The sequence below is a fragment of the Amblyomma mixtum genome, chromosome 2 (genome assembly GCF_055824585.1).
Source record: "Amblyomma mixtum isolate Tamu chromosome 2, ASM5582458v1, whole genome shotgun sequence".
In the NCBI taxonomy this organism is placed as follows: domain Eukaryota; kingdom Metazoa; phylum Arthropoda; class Arachnida; order Ixodida; family Ixodidae; genus Amblyomma; species Amblyomma mixtum.
In genome coordinates, this window is record NC_143013.1 from 282,207,436 (window position 1) to 282,232,019 (window position 24,584).

Sequence of the window (24,584 nt, forward strand, 5' to 3'; positions counted from 1 at the left end):
AGATCAGTGTCCTCAGTTGAGTGTTCCGGCTTGATGAGTTTGACAGCGCATTCGGACAGGGGTCAGTCGTTTTATGTTTCCTTTCTTCATTAGTTTTTTTTTTTACTTCCGTGATCCGCATTGAATTTTTCGTCGAGAATGTGATAAAACGCATGCACTAAAAAAGAAAAAATGCAGCGTTCGTAAGAGAACTTCAAGATGAGCAGGTCGAAGATCATATAAATGCGCCCCGGAAACAGCGAACACGACAAGAAGAGATACACGGTTGTCACGATGCCAGGGATTCACGTTGTCCTCGTGACGTTGTTTGGAGCTGGTAAGTGTGGAGGAAATCTAAGCATGCGGTCCGTAATGGCTAGCATAGATCAATTCAGGAAAGAATTCCTTTTCAAACATGAGTGAGAATGGTACACTCCCTTAAGCAGCCCCTTCTATAAATGCTCATGTCGGCTGCTAAAGGTGTCTCAAAAGCTAGCGGGTAAACATGCTCCTGATTTTGTATCGGAAAAGAAAACATGCAATTGGCAGAGAGGAGAGCTCGTTTGTGGCTCATTCAGGCACACACAGTACAAAAGATAGCTCTCGGAAAACGTAACACATGAAATTGACCTTGACAGTTAAAATTTCCCTCAGAAGTGTGTACTGAGCGAAACAAGCATTATTCAAAGTAAAGCCCCTATGATAGTCTGGTGGTTAAAATATTGATTAGAAAACTTTAAAATCTCCTAGCGCGCAGTGCCATTCTCTTGACGCACCATTTCTCTTTGCAAATTTTTACAAAGCTTGCATCCTGACAACTGTATATGGAATGGAAGATTGCGTGCACTGCACCTTTCAAGCAACGCCCAGATCACAGTAATTCGCTTTACTTCGGCTGCTATACACGCTCTCAGTAACACATAATTTGACACTGTCTTCTGTACGTGAAAGTTTTTTCCATTTGCCGACGTGCATCCGAGGTGCGTCGTTTAAGAATATGGTATCGTGAAGTATTGAACGGGATTGGTAGATATGACTCGATGTGGACTCTTAAACGGCACTTCGCCATCAAAGCACAGCGATACAGAAAGATGCAGCCGACACCCCTTCCCTGTGTGTTCTGTAACTCACTTCAAAAACTGTACGACGCATTGGTAGCCCTGCCTTCAACAAAAATTTTCATTACATCTAAGGTACCTCCTTTCGTTTATTTCCGCCTTGAAACAAAATTGTTTACCGGAAGTAAACATTCGAGAGCATCGCAATCGATTGAAAGCATCATCGGGGGCAGACTTGGCGCCATAGCACACTAAAATTGTTCGGACTTTTAATCAAAATTGATTAAAACTATACAGGAAGATTTTAGTAAAAACAATAACAAAGGGAAGTATGCAGACGCCGCTTCAACCTGATTGCAAGCCCTCCGTGCCACCAACTTTAAATTCCAGACAATTATTTGGAGGCAGTGCATCCTATTGTCAGTTGCTGACGTACCTAGCTGAAACGACTTTTTTTCCCTTGAATAGGAATAAGTGGAGTTTTCTTAAGTATATCCTGTAGTCACCTGCCGACGTACTTGGCTGAAATGACCTCTCTTCTCTCTTTACTAGGGATCACTGGAGTCTTCTCAAGACACACTCTACTGACTCTTCCTCCAAATCCTAACGGAGTTTGTCCCCATCAAGAAAGACCTGTAAGAACTCTGTTTTCAAAGTTCTAATCTGTTAAGTAGCAAACGTTACAGTCATATGTGCAGTTTTCGGGACGCTTGTCTGCAGCAGCAACAGCATTGATCAGTGATGACGACGTTGAATTTTGATGGCGTACGGGTAGCTTTGACCAAACAACGCCATGGCACAAGGTATTTTTGTTTACACAAGGCGCGGTCAAAGACCCGTTTTTTAAGCATTTTGCCTCACAGAAACCTAGCACAAGGCAAGGAGAAAGCTTCTTTCCTTGTATCAGCACTGGGCACCAGGCGGCACTCGGGGCCAAACTTACCAAGCTCTCTTTCACCTGAAATGCCAAGTGATTACCCACGGAGAAGATACGATGACCTGCTAACCTCATCAAAGCTTTTACAGTTACGTCCAGCACTGCAAGGACCGCCGGCACAAGAGGCAGGAGCATGCCGCAAGACCAGCGCTAGAAGTACTCAGTACTCAATTGTGACGTATAATGAAACCTAATATTGCGAGTGCTGGAAGGGCTGGGAAATAAAAATCGGACAGCGTGGAGGCACTTGCATGCGCGCGAAGCATGCAGGGAAAGATACTTCTCTAGCCGTCCTTAAAGTGATTTGCCACAAATGTTGGCAAGTGTTAGTGCACTGCAGTAAGTGCAGAGTTGAGGGAGATAAAGACTTCATTCAGAACGCAGAGCTTAGAACTTAACGGCGCCTTTTCCAGTTAGAATGACTTGGGCAAACATCCTAAGCTCCGCTGTGATACGCAACGCAACGATATTGCGTACTATGCTATGCGGTGGCGTTTAATTTCCCGAAGGTGAAAGTGGGATAATAGGGATGCCGCAGTAGTACTCTCAATTTATTTAGTCTACCTGGGGTTCTTGAATTGCACAGCACATGGGCGCTTTTACGTTTCGCGCCATCGAAATGCACTCCCAGAGATTAGGAATCCATCCCGCGAACTTGTGATCGTCAGCCCCGTGCCATAGCCACTGGTTGCCCCCGGTGGGTTCGAGCAAACGAATTCTTGACAGAAGCATGAAATTAGGCATACAATGCCAAACCACCGCGAAATAATTCGAATTAATTCTCAAATTTAATTCAAAAGTGGAGCGTGCGGAGCTAGTGCTCATGCTCCATACCGGAACACTTACATATTCTTATGTGGAACGATATTTCCCGATTTGTAACTGGCCCTTTACGATAAAACTTTTCTAGCGTAACACGCATGTTGTTGGGTTCCTTTCTAACATGAATACTGCGCTCATGATGCACCAAATTTTTAAAAGTGATGAGGAAAAGTGTTTGAAAGAGCAGAACTTTTCTTTACAAAGTAGAAGCTGGCGGATTAAAAATAAAGGGGGTATGTACGTCGACATTCGATGGCAAAATAAAAAAAAAAGGAAACAAGTTTTACCTTCAGGTTTCTCGAACCGGCTAATTTGACCTAGAGAGAGAGGTGAGGGCCCCACTCTAAACTTATAGTATTGAAACCATATATTGCTAATGGAGACGTTAATGAACACATTTTTACAAATTCATTTTACGTCTGAGCGCAATTTTTCTTTTTCTTCCTTCAGGCTGACGACCTGTATTGCAACTATTGGTGCAGCATCGGAGACGGACGATATGCTGAAGGAACATACCCAAATGGCCTTCCATGCCAAGTAAGGCAACCTTCAAAACTCTAGTGTTCTTCACATGAAGCTCCTAGGATATGCGATGAGACAGAATGAAAAGAGGTGTTTTCATACTGTGGTCACAAAAATTTTGTAGAAGCTTCGCAACAAATTTCCCCCTTGAGTGTCTAAAACTGCGTCTCCCTTGACATGGCAAAAAAAAAATGAATCTCCATTACATGAGTTATGGGAACATGTGAGCCTGTTAACGTTGTAAGAAGAAATGCCGAAAAAAAATAAATTGTGGAAACGCCATTTGTCATCACGAAAAGTTATCTCTCGGGATTCGTTTCTTCTTTTTCATTCGCAAACGCCCGTGACAATTCTGCCTTCCGAGGTCCTTTATCCCTCTGAATCGCTCATCGTTTATCTTGGCGTCTTAAGCGCAGAAACAAGAAGCGAGCGTCTTCGTGGGTTAGATTAGAAAACTTGACGGCAACCTGGAGAAGCATCAGATATCTCTTGCAAGCATCGGCTTTCGAGTTCGGTAGTTCATCGACGTATTCGCAAAACATGCGACTAATTGTGTAGAAAGACACACATGCGAAAAAGCATTGCTCGAGTGCTTTTACCTCCCAACCTTTAATAGTGCCAGACTTGACTACTGCCGCATGCGTTGTACATTTATCTTTTATTTTAGAGTCCCCTTCCGAGCAGGCGTACTGACTTGAAGAAAGCGCACAGCCGCCAAATCGCTGTGCGAAACGAGGCGGTTGCTCCCCAGAATATTGCATTGTTCATTGCTTTGCCTAATCGGCACCGAATTGTCAATTCTTTCATGAATATTCGGTCGGAGTTTCACTGTTTCACTGACTTTTCTCTCTTATTCGCCTCCCGGTCAGACAGATCTTCGCTGAAATGTTCACGTTCCAATGATCCAAAGCGGGCGGCTCTCTATGAGCATGCATCTCCCATGCACACATTCTGGTTTGCTTATCTACTCCTGCTTGGACGCTTCCAGGTCATAATCAATCAGACTAAATTACAATTTCAAGTTACTGAACTTCACTGAATGAAGGAGCTTGACCAAGGAAACCTTGTTAAGTTGTACGCAAGTTTGAGTTTGTCATCTGAGTAACCTGCGCCTGTCTTTCTGTTGCGGGCTTTCTCTCACTCCATGCTGGTTTGGGTACCAGTGAGAAAATCGCGAAAATTAAGATTTCCTCCTTGGCCTGCTTGTGTTTTGGAACAGGAGAAGATCGTTACACTATGGCAATTGATTGACCAACACCAGGACTTGGGTTGATCTTGCTTACTAGCCAAGTTTAAAAAACAGATAAAAATCACGAAACACCACGATATATATATACTTAATGCTACTTTCAATGCCTCGGTAAAAATTGTAAACGTGAGTGTCCTCTCAATATTGTTTTCTTAGAGACCAGGAGCAAATTTTTTTGTACGGAATATCCTTATTAGTTGAGCGGGGAGCATAAAAATAAATAGGAAGCTTTTAGTACTCGCCGTGCCACCTGCCCTAAAACACTGGGTTTGATTTTTGCTTTCTTTAAATTTTCTAAAAATTTTCTCCGGCTCCCTCTTTTTCGCTACATCGGCATACTGGCCACCTCACCAAAATGTTCGGAATACTGAGGTCTGAGCAAGTCAAGAAACTTGAGCTCCTTACGTGACAAAGACGGGGGCAACAGTACATGAGACAGAGAATTGCGCTGCACACCTGTAATAATACACTCGTCGCTGGATTACATGGCCTTTATATCCGCACTTTATTTGGTTACAGTACGACTCAACAACTCAAGGAGAGTGTTATGGAGGGCTCTGTCAACACCCGACTGCCATAAGAGACTACAAGGAAGCTACAGGACCTGAAGAAAACGTGCCAAAGACAGAAGGGCCACCACCGCCAGCGCCCGTTCCGCCAGTTACTGAGCAGGAAATCCCGGTTACAGTCACTCAAGAGCCGCAGACAAGCCCACCGCAAAACGAGGAGGAAGAACATCCACAGCACCAAACGCCGGCCTCAGACAACGAGCACGAACAGGGAGACGACGCGAATGGCGACGATAACAGCCAACAGACTGAAGAGATATGAAGCGAAGGCTCGGTCTTGGGTGAAGAAATAAAGATGTTCTCACTGGTAATGAGGTAGCCAGCGTGGCCCGCTCACTTAAGGTATTAGCAACCACAACCTTCATCATCAAAGGAAAAATCAGGCTTTTCTGCCAACGTGTGAAAACCACCCAGATGCATTTTGCACTGGAAATCGGGTTTATAGGGAAAAAAATGTGGTAGCACGAGAGCGCAGACGCTTACAAAAAAAAAAAATAAAAGTAAAACATGAAAAAAAATTAATGCAGTCAGAATCAGCTATTTTACTTTCACGTAGGACAAAGCAATCTACGAATGACCTCCGGTTATTTTGTTTTGAGCTAGCCGCGGCCATCGCACCTCAGAATCCTCCTAGCCGCGTCACTCTACCAGAGTCCTTGACATCACAGACTACGTTTTTTTACCCTTTGCGTACACTCTCTCCATCTAAGAGCACCGGCTCAAATAACATGAACAGGCCGAGTCAACCACCCGCTTTTCAATCCAGAATTAATAATGTCAGTGAACTGAGATGTACCCCGTCAGTTATGAAAAAAAAAAAACAAGCAGCCACGCACCGCGTTATCTGAATATCAGAACGAAGCACTGTCGCGACAAGTGACAGCCCTTCATTGTCGCCCGACGACGGCATCAAGTCGGGAGATATCGCAGGTGTGGCGAGAGCAGCAGCAGCAGCGGCCAGACTGTGCATAAACGGTGTAGTCTTCCACGTCAGTTGGAAAAGGCGAAAGGCTATGCCACGTTCAGAGAGCAACGGCCGCACTTTGTCTTCTTCCTACTGCAATTCAAAGGCGACTTGCTGAGACGCTTATAGAACGTGCGTTTCAGAACCTTCGTGTCATTTTCAATGGATGGTGTGGATGTGCAGTGCTTTTGAAATGGTTTTGTACTCTCGAAGTAAATGAATAATTCGCACACTTTTCGAGCGACATCGGCCAGTGAAAAAGTTACAGTTATGAGCATTAGATCTATCAGCCACAGAAGGAGGTACTAGAGGAGTGTGTACTTTTTTATCCAATTTCTGCAAGACATCGATGAGCGTCAAAAATGAATGCAAATAATCAGAAGTAAAAACGGTAGACTGTGTGAGAAGGGACTTTCAAAAGATCCTTCACTAAAGCTGGTATTAACTATCCATGCATCTTTGTCAGCCCCTTTGCGTTGACGAAAATAAACCTTTCTTTTATTTGCCTGCAAAGCTGAAACGTTGTTGTACGATGATATCTATATTGTCATAGTAATGAGAATCCAAACCTCTACTCGCTGATTGCCATGCGACACAATAGAGTTTTTTTTCTGCGCTCGTCTCATTAAAAATTCCGATAGCGTTACATTTCACTTTTCCTGGGCCCCGCCGCGGCGCCTCAGTGGTTACGGCACTCGGCAGTTGGCCCGAAAACGCGGGTTCGATCCCGGCCGCGGCGGCCGAATTCCGATGAAGGCGAAATTCTAGAGGCCCGTGTACTGTGCGATGTCAGTGCATGTTTAAGAACCCCAGATGGTCGAAATTTTTGGATCCCTTCACTACGGCGTCCCTTATAGCCTGAGGTGCTATGGGATGTTAAACCCCAATAAACTATACCAAATCACTTTCCTGGGGCACTTTCGGCAATCTGGTTTCAGTGGTCGATATTGTCCCATTTCCGATAACACTGCAATGAAGTAGGGTTAAAAGCCTTTGTGTAGACCTTGTTAAATAACGCCTACACTCCAGGTTATCACGAAGAGTTCGGCATTGTAGCACTAAATACTCCTTGTCAAATTTTTGGATTTTACATTAACTTTACTTCTAGCTAAAAGCCGCTTCCGGGTAGCAGCTTTCTATAGCTTTCTGTAGAAATTACATTAAAACTCGCTAAAATGCAAAACAAAAGTTATTAGGAGATACGAGAGAACCATATCAAAAGCCTCTGCTCAGGCTGCCTTCACAGTTGATGCTGCAGTGCGACAACACGGATGGGCTTACCGTGGTGTATACCGTATGATGGAAATCAAACGCGAGGGCTAAGCTTGGTACTGCTCAACAAGAACGCTACGACATTCTGGAATTTGAGTTTATCATTCAGACGTTGCTAATGGCCGCAAAATGATTAAGAATGGAGAGTCACCCCTACGATATGGCATAGTGGCTGTCGCATTCCGCTCAGCTCGAGTTCGGGGGATCAAATCCCAGCTAGAGCGGCTGCATTTCGATGGAGTAAAAATGCAAAAACCATTCGTAAATTGCGCTGTCGTCGCATTTCAACCAAAATCAAGTGGGAAATTAAATGTTGCAAAATATGTAAGCTACTGCACCTTTAGTTTCCCCATAACTGTCTCCACCCCGCACACAAGCACAAGCACAAAAACCGACGACGTCGTAGTTGGAGCTGCAGACCCGGTAGTCACTCTTCATTCGTTTATCCGGTGTTATCGTTTATTATTTAACTTGCAGTACACAGTTCCGCCTCTTGCAGCTAGAGGTCTCTTATGTCATTTCGGCTGAGAAGTTCGCTCTCCTGATGCTCTTCGTAACTTGTACCTGTCCGCACTTGGGACGTCGCTGCAGAGTTCGTGCAACTTCCCTCCTCATGGTTTTAGTGGAAGAAATGATATTATTTACCACGCGCTGCTTTCTCTCTCTCTTTCTCTCTCTCTAGAGAAGGGCGAAAAACCTAATCAGTTACAGGAGCCCGGCGCTGTAGCGCTCAGCTTGCCCATCAATTTTATCGCATTTACAGTTCTGACCAGATTCGAGTGTGCGCGAAGTGTGCGAAGCATTTGGACTACGATGACTGAGGAAAGTCGTGCCCTAAATTCATCTAACTCACAGCTCTCACAGTACCAGCCGAGACCTTGGTGGGTACTGCAGCTGTCGCATTGTGCGCACTCAGCTTTTCAAACAAAAATTCTCATTTTCACACCACCCTTTAAAACAACTTTAAAGAATCCAAAGTGGTGATAGAATGTTGCATTATCGCCTTTGGAATTAAGCCTAGTCTGGTCCATGTACGGCTATTTCATTGCATTAGCAGTAGCATCCCCACCATCCAGAAAAAGCGTCCGGCGTTGTCTAGCGTAGTGTCGTGTGCACTACCTGCCACCCACCTGCCACCGTTGGCAGGTGAGAAAGTGGAGAGTGTGAAACCACACTTTCTATGTGTAACAGAGAGGAGTGGAGAGGCCGGAAGGTGCCTGTCATAGGAAAAACCCCAAAACAAAAGTTACTAAGAATGAATCTGCAAAAATGCCCAGCCACCTGCCGCTGTTGGTAGGTGGCAGAGCGGAAAGAGGGCTATTCACCTCTTTTTCCATTGTAAAGGACAGAAGGGGGAAGCCGGAAGGTGGCTGCTGCAGGAAGAACGCAGAGTGTGGCTACCATGACAGAGCTGCTTCTAACACGGTGGGAAAAATGCGTAACCTAAGTAGTAATTAAACTCCCCCATAATTTTATTAAGCCGCAAGTTTTGTCTTTTTTCCGCTGACATACTCCGCCCAGAGAACGTCGCCAGCATGACAAGAAGTGGTCGTTCGAAAAGCGGCGCTTTAAACATGTCATTAGCGGCACTTCTAACGCAATAAAGTTTAATTCCGTCATGTGCTCATATTGAAGGTAAGTCGCCATTCACTGCGAGCGCAGTTCTTCCTGAGATCACACGCATCTCAGGATACAACAGTGTATGTCGACGCTGCCACATACGCCATGACAAGGGGACAAGGCACCAACAACGCCGTGGCAGCTGTAGTCAACTCGGAATTACACGAGATTACCAGCGCCTCACTGCATGACTGCACGATAGCTGAGGCTGAAGAAGCGGCCGTCGCTCTAGCGGCAGCGGAGGGCTATCGTGGGCGGTCACTGGCAATTCTTCCTGACTCACAAGCAGCCTGCCGCAACTATCTTTGCGGCAGAGTCGGTCACAGAGCGCTCCGCATACTCCGCTCTGTAGACTGCAAGACGCAACAAACACATGCAGAACCCCACAAGCCGACCAAACATAAGATTATCTGGGTACCGGGGTGCACGGGGGTGGCAGGAAACCAAGAGACGGACAGGATAGCTCGAGGATATACTAACTACCGAGCATCCAACGTCAACGACCTTGAGGAATCCCTGCCAGTACCTCAGGAATGCTCGGCCATACTCAACAACTGCAAAGGCAGCAGGATGCGGTACCCACCACTGCACAAATCCTTAAACAAAGAAGAGGCTGTCACATGGAGACAACTTCAAACAAGGTCATATCCAAATCTAAACACACTAAGTAAAATTCACCCCACACTTTACGCACACAACTGTCCGTGGTGCCATGAAAGACCTACACTCTATCACATAACATGGGCATGTCAAAAAGTCGACGTCGTGCCAGTTATAGCAAACCCAAGTGCGGAGCAATCAGAGGGTCTGCTCTCCGACTGCCGCGATGACCAGATCGCTTTGATACGGCGAGCTCAGCTGACGGCAGCATCCAGCGGAGCCCTGGAATTGGGGCAACCGACCGTTGCGGATGGACTCATCTGACCGCATAAAAGCACTTGCGCTAGGCTAAACAAAGTTTTCCTATCCTATCCTGAGAACATGAGTAACGGCTGTTTTTCACACGCATGACAGTGAGGTCATATCGTTGCGCAGCGCTTCGCGGCGCAACAGCAACGCCTCCTCAGAGAAAGCGTTGCGCGTGAATGCCTTTCACATCACACAAATAACTTACGAAAGCAATGTGTATGCAAATTTAGCACCACATTTGTAGCTTCCAAACTCTTCGGCAAAAGCCTTTGCGGACGCAGTGAAAAGGGCGGAAAACTATCATGCCACTTCTCTGGAAACTTGCAGGTGAGGCTTTTGAAACAAGAGTTGTACTCCCATCCGCACCAGCATGAATCCAGGGCGTGTAGCCTACTTCTAACGGATAGTTAAGTGCTCCGCAGTTGGGGCAGCTTACTTGATGTATGTTAACAGTTACGCAAAGCGGGAGGCCAAGGCTGACCCTAACTATATTTTACCGTCGACCGCACCAAACCTCTACCTTATAATGACGCACAAATCTAAACGTAACCAAAGAATTATATAAAGGAGGATCTATTCAGCACTGAAAATGATTCTATTTTCTGTACGATTACACTCCTTGTATGACGAAAACGCTCGTTTTTTTCGTAATTTATTTGCCTGTCGGCTTGCCCAAAATTGAGGGGGCACTCTGACTGTCTAAAGAGCGCAGAGGCGAAAGCGTTTTCCGCACCGCTTTGACTGCCTCTGTGGCACTGGTGACATCTTTACTGGATGAGGTCACACATCATTAATGACAAATTATTAAGTAATTACAAATTACTAATTAATGGCTACTTACTGATTAATGACTAAATACTAATAACGGTTAATTAATGACGCTTAAGCTTCGCCTTTAGGAACGGAACGCCACCACCCGTTCAGCGCGATGCCTTTGCCTTTGAAAGCAACGCTTTTTGAGGAAAGGAAATGGCGCAGTAATTCTTTGTCATCTCGGTGGACACCTGAACCGCACCGTACAGGAAGGGAGGAAGTGGGAGTGAAAGAAGAAAGAGGGGCCGTAATGAAGAAAATGGAAATTGTATTTGAGGATAGGAAGTTACGCAGTCACTGTCTCACATATCTCGGTGGACACCTGTCATCCGTTTGCAGAGGAAGGGTTGAAGTGGGAGTGAAAGAAGAAGGAAAAAAAGGGCTGTAATGAAGAAAACAAAAATTGTATTTGAGGAAAGGAAATTGCGCAGTAACTGTGTCGCATATCTCGATGGACACCCGTCATCGTCGATGAGTAACGCCAGGGGCTGGATGTAACGCCGTACGGACGAACGGGAGTATGAGCCATTAAAGGCTCTCGCCTTAAAAGTGCCTTTTGCCCCTATCACACAACAACTACCGGAACATTTAGCTCATATAGGTTATGAAGCGTTAAACACACGTACATTCACAAGCATTGTGTTTAAGTACGTTCAGGGGTTTGCATTAACCGTCAGTGCGAATGGGGGTGCTGCTTCTATTTTTGAAACCTCACCTTCAGCAAGTTTGCAGTGAAAATGGCCTGATATATTCTTCCGTCGAAAGCAGTGAAAATATCGTGATGCAGCCTGAAGGCGTTTTGTTTTGACGTCTTGACGACTTGTCATTTCCGGCTAAAAAACATGTCACTCTTGCGCGAGCGAACCGCCAACCAATCCGCGTCGCACCTATGCGGAAGAAGCATCGACTTTTACTGAGAGAGAGGCATAATTTAGGTGCAGCTGCGCAGGCACTGACAGCAAATAACAACTACCAGGTCGCTTCTCGGGCCACAGCTCCAGAGACAAGCCTTTGCCGCAGACCTCAGAAGAAAATGCTGGTCTGTATCACTACTGTAGCGGCAACCTTGGTCGTTTTTGTCGGAGGTAAGTCACTTTATGCGAACAGATACTACCACTTCGAAACAGAACACTTCACCTGCTCTCAGAAATTCAGCGTTTTCTTTTCCGCATCGAAATTCAAAATGCAATGTGGTAATGACTGCCCAGAGGAAATTATGTGGAGAAAAGATCTGTACTGGCCACTTGTATATACTCGAGGATTACGCGTTGGTACCACAGGGCAAAGGTGCTTCGTTTATATTATTTAATTCCGCTTTGCAGATTTCAAGCCAATTCATTCTGCATTTATGCCTGAAATAACTCTGTGGTCATGTTATACTACATCAACTCGATGAAAGTCAAAACATTGCCTTTGGTCTGGACCTCACGAAATGAGAGTCAAGTGGCGATGGCCTGACGACTGAAGCCAGATTCTTCTTCGCTATTACTGGCATGCCTACCAAGAACGCCAGTCTTTCCAAATTCCCGTTACAGAAAATGCTGCTCGAATACGAGAAGCGCGAACTGCGTGTGGGTCAAAAAGTGCGAACGTGTACATTATAGTGTCATACATAAGTTTCTAACCTTTTCAGACATCAGAAATAGTTCGGTTTGTCAACATCAACCGAATTATGTTTCTGATCCCTCGCTGTTTGCATTAACGCACTCAACAACAGCCATAAGCCACAATTTTTTTCCTCTCTGATCTTCCTCTTTGCTCTGTGCAATGAGTCTCTGTTCATTCAGAAGCATGAAAGGCGTGTATTATGGCGCTTGCTTAGCTGAATAAGTAGAAAATTGCACGTCTAAATCAAATTTACAAACCATCGCACCGCAAAGTGTGAAAAAGTTGGAAGGTATTTGACAGATGATAATGGTAAGCTGATATAGACAGAGCAACCAATTTGGAACGGTGCTCAAAACGCCTTTTCCTGATATATGTCCGGTGAAGTGACTAGATTGAAGCACAGGGAGTACTCTCTGACTTCCAGTGAAACTTGGGCCGCACAGCCGATGCGTTTTAAGTAAGTAAAGCAAAAGACAAATGTATATGAGTAATGCGCGCCGTCTGACGGAGATATACTGACGCCACAATTCTGTTATGTGCGAGAACGATTCAGTACCGTGTTATCATGATAAAATTCCCAGCCTCAGCTATGCATGCGGATGCGGATTCTCTGGGATTCTTAAGTTTCACTTAATAATGTTTTTGGTGCTCGTGACGAAGGAGTATTTGCGCTGAGCTGTGAGCATGTTCTCTTCATCCGCCATACGAACGCTCTAGGCGGCGATTTCTGCTTTCTCCTTGTATTAGTGGACCAAGTCATCAAGACCGTAATCGGGTTTTCAGTATACTTGGCTATAGCCCGCAAGAAGCCAGTTTGTTTTAGAAACTCTGAACTATCTTTTGCTTTCATTAATTTAAAAGAACTCAACAGCCACTGAAACCGGGAAAAGCGTGGACCATTTTTTTTTTAATTTCTTGTGTTAACTAATGAAAAATTAGTAGTGCAACTATTTTCTACCTGAAAGATAATTGACTCAGAAGTAGAGAAAAAACAACCATATGCCGCCTGTGGTATCCAAACCAACGATCTCCGTATGTCGCGTTTAGTGTTCTACTAACTCAACTATGACGATGACTGTTCGACCTTCTACTTTCTGGTGTATTATAGTTGCGCGTAGCCTAATCTTGTGAGTGTTCACCAGCGCCACCCTCGCCCATTGCGGCGGATGTAGAAGATCCCGTATGTACGTCATAACCAGCTCTTCATGTCCTTACCCTTGACGGCCCTTTCGTTGTTATTGTCTCTTATGAACCCTTCTCTCCCATCTCAACACCCAGCTCGAAATATTTTTTTGAGGCAGCACACTTTTAAGCGAAATTTCTCGTTCTTTCTGTCTCATCAACACAAATATTGTGAGCTCCCAAACACTGAACGTAAATTTTCCGATTGAAATGGAGTAGACATAAGTTATAACGATTGGAATTATTGACTGAGTGTAAAGACATTGCGAACTATTTTCGAAAAAACCAAATAACATAACCTATATGATACCACTTTCTGCTTCACCTTAGAGTTAAATCAATTTAAAGTGAACGTACGGCGCTCTCAGTTACCTCGTCAAACTAAAAAACAAAGTTTACTCAAGCGGAAAATTTTTAAGTAACTCTACTGTGAGCTACTGTCGTATGGGAACCTCCCTAACTCATGCAATTATGTGCGCTTTTGTTTAATTTAACAGTGCAAGCAGGACCTGAAGCTCCACCACCTGATCCTAACCCAGACTGCAATGTTGAGAAGCCTGAAGTAGGTACCTCCAATTAAAAGCTCTTCGTTCACGCGATTTTTGCAATGCATTCTAGAGCAAACGCGTATCAACTGCAGTTCAATAGTACACCGCGTAATAAAGACCCCATATTTTTGGCTACGGTAGCTGAACTTAAACGCGGAGTTACATGGTAAACTAAAAATTCTGTTAAGCGCAGATATTGCCCTGAGTATTGCCCAGATGCAAACAGTTCCAACACTGCCACCCAGCTAAACTTGCGGAGAAGTAATGAGCTCGGATCTTGTTCCCACTTTTCCTGTGATATATAAATATGTGCTCAGAGATTGAATATGCTGTCTCATGACTCCGTTGCGACAGTGTAACACAAATGCTATTTTCACATCAGTGGGGAGCTACAGCCGAAAAAACGTCTGCTACATGTAAAATAATATCGATTGTTTAACAGGATTTTCTACCAGCTTCCTCCAACACCGATAATGTATTTAACTGAGGTTACCTATTCAAGCATATTACGAGAAGAGCGTTACAGCACGGAGCTTCATAAGCGAGCGCAAGGACATCGCTATTGACCCCATTTTTATAAGTGAATTGTTTCAGAGTGGAATGCGGGATTTTTGAAATCATGCTTTTAAATTGAGATCACTCTCTTAATCATTCTGTCATTCTAAAAACATTCTAAACGCTTGAGTGAACTAAGTCCGAAAACAAAAGAATGAACGTTTTACTGCCAGCAGTGAATTTGTATTTATAACTGGTCTTGTGAATGCGTTTGGACAACAAGAAAACCTCTCTTATAGTGCTTGTTCATGAGTCACATCAAGAAAACTGTCGGTTTCTAGAGTTTCTATAGTTACACGCTATTTCAATTCGGCAATAAGAAAACCGACTAAATACAACACTGCCATTCCAACTCTTCTCTGCAGTGAAACAAACTGAGGCTCACAGCACATAATCACAGGTTCAAGTATAGGGAGGTAATAGGCGTATGTTATCGACAGACTGCGCTCTTACTGTAAATCTAAGCAAAAAAAAAACACTTTTTATTCCATGTTCTAACGTTACCTTTCTTACATTTTTCAGGCACACGTTTACAGTAAATGCGAGTTCAAGTGTGAGAAAGACGAGATGATATTCTTGACGAATAGTCAAGCGTGTCGTGTGAGTATTTTCAAAATGAAACTGGCCTCTTAAAAGCTGACCGAAAAGGGCTGGTGCAATCTAATGCCTTCAAGTAATCATGTACAGCAAGAAGAGTACCACTTAAAGTGGCACTGCGACATTGACATACCCAACAATTCTGGACAAAAGGATTTTTGAGCTGGAAACCTTTTATGAAGGCAATTTTTTCATACAAAGTAAGATTTCACTATAGCAATCAGTATATCCGCAGATCACCCGGTGGCAGCCTTGAGTTTTTTTTTTCTATTAAGCTTTTTGCTACACCGTAAAAACCGTTCCCCATTCGTTTTCTATGGGAGTCTTTACTGTTCGATGCGATCGATGGAATTACTTTAAAAGAAAGGTTTCGCTACATATCAGAAGAATTGACCATTACCTTCAAAATTTCCGTAAAAGTATCTTACAATTTTCCAATTACCAAAATTTTAGTCCGAAATTGCTGGACATGAATTTCGTTACCGATAACTGCGGCCGATAGAGATCTTGATATGCACCCTACAGCAATACAAAAAGAACTTCAGAATTGACACAAGCAAACAAATTTCATCGCAAAATTCAGAATCACTGGTAAAATTCAGAATATAAACAGTTCGAAACATTAGGAGAAACCGCATTTCATTTGCTCGTTTTAGTCGTCCCGATGAGGAAATGCGACACTACCAGTCAGTATCGCGCCCTGCACTTGGGCAGTGCAGGTTAGAATCCTGTGGCTGCCTTGTCAAGGCAGCCCGCAGCCTATGTCACACCTGTGGCTCACAGCTTTTTCGTGGTGGTGTAAATGCTAAGCTAAAAGTACAGACGCGGTGCGGGTAGCGTTGGAAGTCCCACCCCTCCATCCTCTATTCGTAATTTCTTTCGTTTTTTTTTCTAGTAACCCTGTCGGGCAACTGCTTTTCTTCTCCTGCCTTGTTAGTATCTGCACCTTGTGCAGCAGCTAACATAAACAAAGGCTTGCATGAAGTGAGAAACGCCACCCCTAGCTTTATTTATATTCGTATCCAATATATTCAGTATCTCTTTCCTGTTTGTCTTTCACGTCAAAAAGTGTAATTCATAAAAAAGTCACAAGCATTGTTTTTCTAGATTTATTTGAAGAGTGTCAAGCAACCAAATACTAACTCCACGCCCAACGAATCTCCCATCACAGTTCTGCATTGTATTTGTCACGTCATATCCGCTGCCGAAGATCGTCGATACGTTTCGACACTACTAACGAGAAACGAGAATTTTGAGTAGTAGTAGTATAAAACTTTATTCCGCAAAATGGAACGGGGTGTAGCGGTTGGGGTCTTGAGCTGCAGGTGGTGTTCCTAGGTACAGGATCCCATTGGTTCTTGCTGCCTCCTCGGCCCGCTCAACCAGCGCAAGCTGATCTTGCGGGTCGGAGCTGGTCAGAAGCTCCTCCCACTGCTCGACAAAATTTTTAGAGTACATCAGAATTTTAAATACCGCTTTTGCCTTCCACCACACAAAGCAATGAATGCAAGCTTCCTATCTTGTGAGCACCGCTGGACACCACTGAGAGGAAATGTAGAAAAGTCGTGATTTTTTATGAAAAAGAGAACGCCTTTAAGAAAATGAAACAGTCCAGTTTAGTCAAGAGCTACATGTCTCGAAGAATTGCCCCAAACGTAATTTTAGAGAGGCACCAGTGGCACTCAAAAGGGCCGAACGGGCAGCCCATAACCTCATTGTGAGCGTAAAGACTGATTCATTCAATTGCATGTAAGCTCTGGTGCAGAAAATGGAATGCGGCGTGTTGAAATGCGGATTTCGAACATGGTTTGGTTTATGGTTTGGTTTATGGGGTTTAACGTCCCAAAGCGACTAAGGCTATGAGAGACGCCGTAGTGAAGGGCGCCGGAAATTTCGACCACCTGGGGTTCTTTAACGTGCACTGACATCGCACAGTACACGGTCCTCTAGAATTTCTCCTCCAAAGAAATTCCAGCCGCCGCGGCCGGGATCGAACCCGCGTCTTTCGGGTCAACAGCCGAGCACCATAACCGCTGAGCCACCGCGGCGGCGATTTCGAACATGCGAAGTTTTTAATATCATCGTAAATACAGTTGGACAAAATCTGCGCTATAAAGAGTAGGAACATCAAACTTCACTTCGAGGTTCACTTTTCGGAGACATGCGCAAACCATCAGTAAACATAGATCCCATCATTGAATTCGCATCAGTCCGGTAAATAACTTGAACTTCGTTTTTTTTTTTTTCTCGTGCTGTATCGGTTTCGGTTTTGAGCAGTCTTTTGGTGCCTACGAGGTCACAGAGGAGTTGGAGCTGCTTTGAGTTCACGTGAACCGCACGTAACTGCGATGTATTAGCTATCTGTTCATTTGTTGTCATTCAGCCTCTTCAGGCATGCTGCCTTAGGAGGTGTGTGAAATAGAAAAATAAAGTTTGGTTTGGTTTGGTTTGGTTTGGTTTGGTTTATGGGGTTTAACGTCCCGAAGCGACTAAGGCTATGAGAGACGCCGTAGTGGAGGGCTCCGGAAATTTCGGCCACCTGGGGTTCTTTAACGTGCACTGACATCGCACAGTACACGGGCCTCTAGAATTTCTCCTCCAAAGAAATTCAATCGCCGCGGCCGTGATCGAACCCGCGTCTTTCGGGTCAGCAGCCGAGCACCATAACCACTGATCCACCGCGGCGGCTCTAGAACAATAAAGTAGTGATTTTATCCAAGTTTTTTTTATCCCTCACTTGGCCTCAACGTTGACTAAATTTGCCAATGAAACCATAGCTACTGTTTGAAAATTATACCTTTTGCATACCGTGTACTCTGGTACAGTTATGAGAGTACCGGAAAGCCCGCGCGCCGTGAGTGCGCATGCGCAGATTGCTTTGATGGTGCCAGATGGCGCCAGGTACCTGGCGGCAGCACACGGCCTCCCGCATCGGGACCTATCAGAGCACGCGCACTGGCGGTGGGCGCGCTCCCCTTATTCCGGTAACCGTGGCGGTAACACGACACACACTATCCTAAAGGTGCTCATTACAAACTAATTACCAGACTCAGGTGTTTTCTGTTCTATGCGTTGCAATGCTTCCAGAAAACCACTCAGCGTCTTTCTTTCTCTGCGGCCCACAAAAATGTTTTCTTCTCGCTGTATGAAGAAATAAAATTGCATGATTTGTTTACGTAATTAATTGTTACCTTCCCTGTCAAAACATTGCAGCTAGACGAAGCAAGCCTGGAGCAGACAATGGCTAGTGCGCGCACCGGGGCTGAAATTCGTGGAGTGTGCCTAAATGGAAATTGCGTTCCAAACCTCGAGGACATTCAACTTCTTTAGGCTGTATCCTGAATATGTTAATGACTCCTGCTTTCACTGAAATAATAAAAAGTCGCTACAGCTGTCTCAGTCGTATCTGCTGCGTTACAACATATAAACGCATCTGTGATCGCACCCTCGTAATAGTGTTTATAGCGACATGAAATCATCCTAAGTTAGTAATAAATAATGATCAGAAACATTTTATAGATCAAATCTGCGCCTTTCATTTTTTTTCTGAGCGGTTAAGTGATACTCCGTCATTGTTTTCAAAAATTGAACACCCGCTGTGCAATAGCTACGGCAAGCAAGTCAAGTATGGGCATATACATGAGAAAGTTTGCACAACCTTAATTTTTATTTCCACTTAGTACAGCTTACAAAAGAATATGCCCGATACTTGAGTGTCTGACTTACACAGCTTGAAAATAGAGGAAGTAGACACTAAAAATAGCAGTTAAGTGGCACAAGACTGTTGTACGACACAATAAACATCCTTCCTTTGTCCACTTCGAGTCGAATGAAAGAGAGAATGGAGAATGTCTAGCCATGTATCTTCAATGCAAATTTGGTTTATGGTTTATATGGATTTAACGCCCGAAAGCGACTAAGGCTATGAGGGACGCCGTAGTGAAGGGCTCCGGTAATTTCGACCACCAGGGGTTCTTTAACGTGCACTGACATCGCACAGTACGCCTGAGGAAACATACAATCAAGCACTCACACAATGAGAATGCAAGGGGAGGACAGGAAAATGAGAAAATATGAAAAGTGACCTTGCCGTCGCTGGAAACGTTCAAGCAAGATCATGTTCAAGTGATTGTATTCGTATTGGTTTAGGCTGCTAACGTCGACAGCCATTGGCGTTCCTGTGCCCTTCAAACCTGAAAGGGGAAGATTTCGCTGCCGAAGGGAAGTCGATTTGAGACGGATATAAAAATACTGGACTGTCCGCGAAGTTCAAGACGGTTGGTAACCCTGGTGGTTACCGATGGTGGCGATGGTGTCGCATCACGACACGCCTGCGTTTGACGAGCGCGGTTTTGGTACTGAAGGAACGTATCGAAGGCTTTTACACGGTGCTCAAAGCTACGCTTGCGGACTGACGTTCTATCACATGCCAGCAGGAGCAATGGCAAGACGACGATGGAAGGTTTTGTGTGTGCAGTGCGGGCTAAGATGCCAAAACACCGTCGACCACCGTTGTCGGCAGCGTGGATGAGCTTTTCAACTGCCGCTGCAAGTTTAGCATTTGTGTGCGCAGGGGCACGAGCGTTAATTTGGTGCGAGGGATGAGATGACGATGCGTGATGTGGAATCGCAAAAGTGAGCGGTGACCGTTCGGGACTGGTGCAACGTAGATGTAGAGTGGTAGCGCTACTTCCGAAGAAACCCATGCGTTAGAAACCTGGCAGCGCCTTCTTCGAAAGACGAGATGTACTGAACAATGACGTAATAACTAAAAAAACATGAAATCACGTGACGTCATAACCACGCGTTTTTGGTGGTATAAATGAATCTTCGAACGCCTCGAGGTTCCTCGCGATGCACGGGGCAAGGACGAAGAAAGATGACAAGATTTGTGCTGTCTACAAACGCCATTTTTCGGTAGTCGGTTCCCATTGTGTAGCTCTCAGTTGCCCCCACCACGTGCACCACGGTGAGCTGCAAGGTATTAACGTACCAACAAGGGCCAGCCATTTGTCTTTAATGCCAGAGAAGTACATTTGTATACATACATATATCTTTTTGTTTTACATCTGTTTTTGTTCAACAAATTTGCAAGCAGTGCGTTGTGACAGAGTTGTGTTGAAAATCTCAACACATACTCAAATTCTCAATAGTGACGAAATGAGAAGTGGCTGAACTAACCCACGAGACAAGTTGTATACGCAAAGAATAAGCTGGTTGCCTGGTCTGTAAATAGCGCTCTACAGAGTTTTGTAAATAGCGCTGCCCTTTCCCAGTATAATTACTGCTGTCTTTTAGGAGATATCGAGGACAGGAATTTTCTTAAACTCAACCAAAACCTACGCAGACCAGAGGAAACGTACAATCAAGCACTCACACAATGAGAATGCAAGGGGAGGACAGGAAAACGACAAAATATGAAAAGTGACCTTGCCGTCGCCGGCCACGTTCAAGCAAGATCATGTTCCAGTAGACTACCGAGGAAGATTTCAATACAGTGACCTCATTACCGACTGCTCTGACAGCCTCTGTCACACGTAATTACACCAACACTTTTACACCATCACCACCAAGGGCCATTACATGTGATATGCAAACACTCTCTTCTCTCACTGACAGTAATAAAGCATTATAAAAGCGCAATATTTCATCAACATAAAATCGACAAAACAATGTGTACAATATCGTTTTCAGTTGCAATTTTCAGTGCTCACTAACATGTACAGATGCGGCCAGAATAATACGGAGCACGGTAAGAAACTGCTCATAAGCGCCACCTATCAACGCCAGAAAGGAGCACCTGGCACTCCGCTCACGGCGACAGAGACCGACGCCGCAGCACCCTCTTTTCTTAAACCCCGTCGTTATCAATGTTCGAAAGATACTGAGCTGTTTCGGACAACACCGCCTTCCACCAAGCGGATCGAGTTTAGTGCCGATTTCTGGCTGAGTTTATCGTCGGCGAAGCGATGGCCCCACGGCCGTGAGCGGGCTGATAATTCGCAGTGCCGGACGGCAGCGTCGCACTCGTTCCCAGCGCGAGCCGCTCCTTGATGGGAGCGACGAAGCGCCCGCTGCTGACAGCAGGATATCAGTTAAGTGGTGATGCTGGTAGGCCTACGGCAAAATGTGGGCCCATGCCACTGGCGTTCTCTCTGCGCGTCCAAGCACCGATAGTTCTTGACGGTACAGCTAGGTAGCGCGCATAAGCGATTCTCTGACTTTAATTCTCTGTAGTTCTGCGACCATTCCTGTGCTCGGTATTATTTTAGTCGCGCCTGTACGTACCACGGACGTTCAAAGCAGCATTCATTTCATGTTTGCAAAGGATAGGGCGATATATTTCACTGTTATCAAAGCGTTCCCCAATATTTAGAAGGATAGAAAGCATATGTATACTCCTTAAATCACTGTCAAGCGCTCTTTGATCGCCGCGTTTGTTCACCACGAACAGGAATGATTATCACACAATATTTCACTCAGTACAGTCAACACGAAGCGCAATCATTCATTCCTACTGTAGGTGCCAGCAAATTAATAGAATTCGCGGCATAACATGTGCCTTTAGTATAAACAACCAAGTGATCATCCGAAAGTCACACCTGATACCTCCCGCACAGACGTTTTTAGACACCTTTATGGCTGGAATATGCACTCAGTGGCAACGGCATACATCGGTACCGAAGCAGTTATAACAACCTACTGTTGCAATGTGATGCCAGCAGAGCAATTCTCTTTCACACTTTTCTACGTAGCCGCAGTTCTTCACGCGCTGTGCGCTCTTCGGCTCGAACCACACCGTCTTTCCGAAGACAACAGCGTCACAACCGCACGACTAGACCTGTGGCTGGTATGGCACAAAACATACGCGCATACGTAGCCGACGAGAATGTAGCACGAGGACAAAAGTAACCAAGCACTTAAAATCAACGCTGATAAAAGGTGAGCAGCCGCACGCAATGAAGTGACGAGATGACGGGATACGCTGGGCGGCAGCTAGCGACAAGCAAGCCGCAAAATAATCAAGGTGGATGGCATAAGAGCCTCTGCTCGCAGCTTATTAAAGAAAAAAAATTAGTGTACCTTTCAGAAAAATGTGTGCAACTAAAACATTTTTTAAAACCACTAACTATAGTGGTGGTTGAAAACGTTGAAGAACCTCCAAATATATCGCTGATTATTTTTCGCTTATTTGTGTCGTCCTCACCGACAATTTTGGCGCCTCAGTTCCACAGCACTGATGTCACTGGCTATTGGTTCTACGGCTATCCAGTACCACCTTCGCGACCTATATGAAGATGTTTCTGAGCAGTATATTACTTAGAACAATTCCTTGCCAAATTACCGTCAGCTTACAGTCATATAAATCAGTGTTGCATTCACCATTTTCTTACTAGCGTAATGCAGCCACATTGCGGCCGTCCCAAATTATGGCGTCCAAACATGGCATTATTCAGCAATGGCGGCCCGACCTTTGCGTCACGAAACGTCATTTTGGCATCACTTCGTAATGCTTGCATATCATGTGATTCACAGACAGTGCTGACAGCCAAGCAAATTTCAGGAAGTGGTCCTTCTCAGTATGCAGCTATTTTCTAAACAGTGTTAAATCGAACGCGTGTCCTTTTCCCTGCTACCCGTAGCTTCGTTTGCTCTCCAAAATCACTTATATTTACCGGTCAGGCACCAAGAATAATTGCGCTAAAAATAACTTTTCAAGGTCGCGTCACTTTGGCGTCACTGCAAAAGTCGACTTCAAAAAACTTGGCGGTTTCCCGCCACAAACAGCCGACTAGCACGTGATTGCTTCGGAGCCAGTCAGAGATGCATAATGGCGCCGAACGGCGGCCATGCGTGTCGAGCATGGTGTCGAGAATGGGGCCCCAAGACCGAACGGTTGTTTTCGCGCCGTGTGCATGGCGAAACACCACCAGGCGAGGTTCTTGCATTTTTCGCAGGTTCCTCGTTCCATGGAGGTCGACCTTTAGGTACGAGGTGGTGCAATTTCTGTGTCCGCTTCAAGGTGCGGCAGATACCACTGAAGAGAGAAACCTCGTTTTATTGGTACTATATCAAACGTTGTAAATTTTGGGGCATTAGTTAAATTTCTGATTAACGGGTCTCGTCCAAACAAACGCCAGATATCTCTGAGAAGGCTAGGGATAGTACTTTTTCGAAGGAGTATAATTTGGCCACACATACCGAAGACGAGGACAGTCGTTCTGGTGAACTGTTTCCTCGTTCAAAGTGTTTCCTCGTTGTTGAAAGTACTTCTAACCTGTCTAGTGCAATAAAGTTTGTTTGGTTATTTATTCCTCTTTATGAACATGCGCCGTTCACAGCGCACATGCCAACTTTCACCACTATTGACATGACTTACGGCCATTCTTCGCATCACGTATGACCGGGAGGAGCAGTAGGAACCCCGTGCAAAGCGCCGAGAGATATACATGAGATGGTTCGCCAACGCTTTTAATGAGATGGCATTTGACGCCTTTGAAGCATTTGAAACGAGGCAATTAGAACGTCATCAGGTCATGTGACGTGCCACCTTCCAGCCTTCCTCCATCCCTCTTCACACCAGCCACGTGCCGAGAGTGCGCAGCGCGCACAGATGAACAGAGACGAGCGCCAGCCAGCGCCTGCGCATGCTATCTCATTATCATACTTTTCAGAGATTAAGTGTCCGCTTGGTTCTGCTTGTGAAACTATTCAGTCCTAAAAGCTACGTTTAGTCTTTCAGAAGCGTCGGAGCTGCTATGAAACCACTGTGAAGTTATGAATGTAGCAGTACTTCCCGTAATGCTTCAAGCAGGACCTGAAGCCACCTTTCATGGTCGCTACACAAAGCAATACATAATTCACCTAGAAAATACGAAGTTTGTGCTAAGTACTAGGTCACCAAAACGCCGAAAGTAGAAACAATCTGCACAGATTTACTCACAACAATTTTATCTGGTATGGAGATGCGATGTTTATGTCTGGTCAAAATGTTCCAGTTTCTGTTACCTTTTCCACTTTGCTCACTAGTGATACATTCCTCATCTGTTACGAGAGAATTGTGAAACCCATCTCGCTTATAGCGCTTGTGGAGAATGAAGCACTTTGTGTTAGAGTTCATTGTATTTGTATTATTCGTATATTGTGACACACAGGAGGCCTACGAAAAATTTTCGGCCACCTGAAGTTCTTTAACCTGAACTGAAATCGCACAGCACACGGGCGCCTCTGTCCAACATTCTCGGACAAAATATTTTTAATTGCAAAATTGTAAGATACTGTTACGGAAATATTGAAGGTAATGATCCATTCTTCTGACATGAAGCAAAATATTTCTTTTAAAGGGTTTCCATCAATCGTTTTGAACTGTTAAGCCTGCC

General features: G+C 44.9%; 1 protein-coding gene across 1 annotated transcript; it reads left to right on the forward strand.

The window, feature by feature from the left end:
• The first annotated feature begins 222 nt into the window (after positions 1-222).
• LOC149364206 (uncharacterized) lies at positions 223-5,398 on the forward strand. Its single transcript, XM_089568644.1, has 4 exons — positions 223-316; positions 1,590-1,672; positions 3,247-3,333; positions 5,087-5,398. The coding sequence occupies exons 1-4, from the start codon at positions 223-225 to the stop codon at positions 5,396-5,398; spliced, it is 576 nt and encodes a 191-aa protein (XP_089424770.1).
• The last annotated feature ends 19,186 nt before the right edge of the window (positions 5,399-24,584 follow it).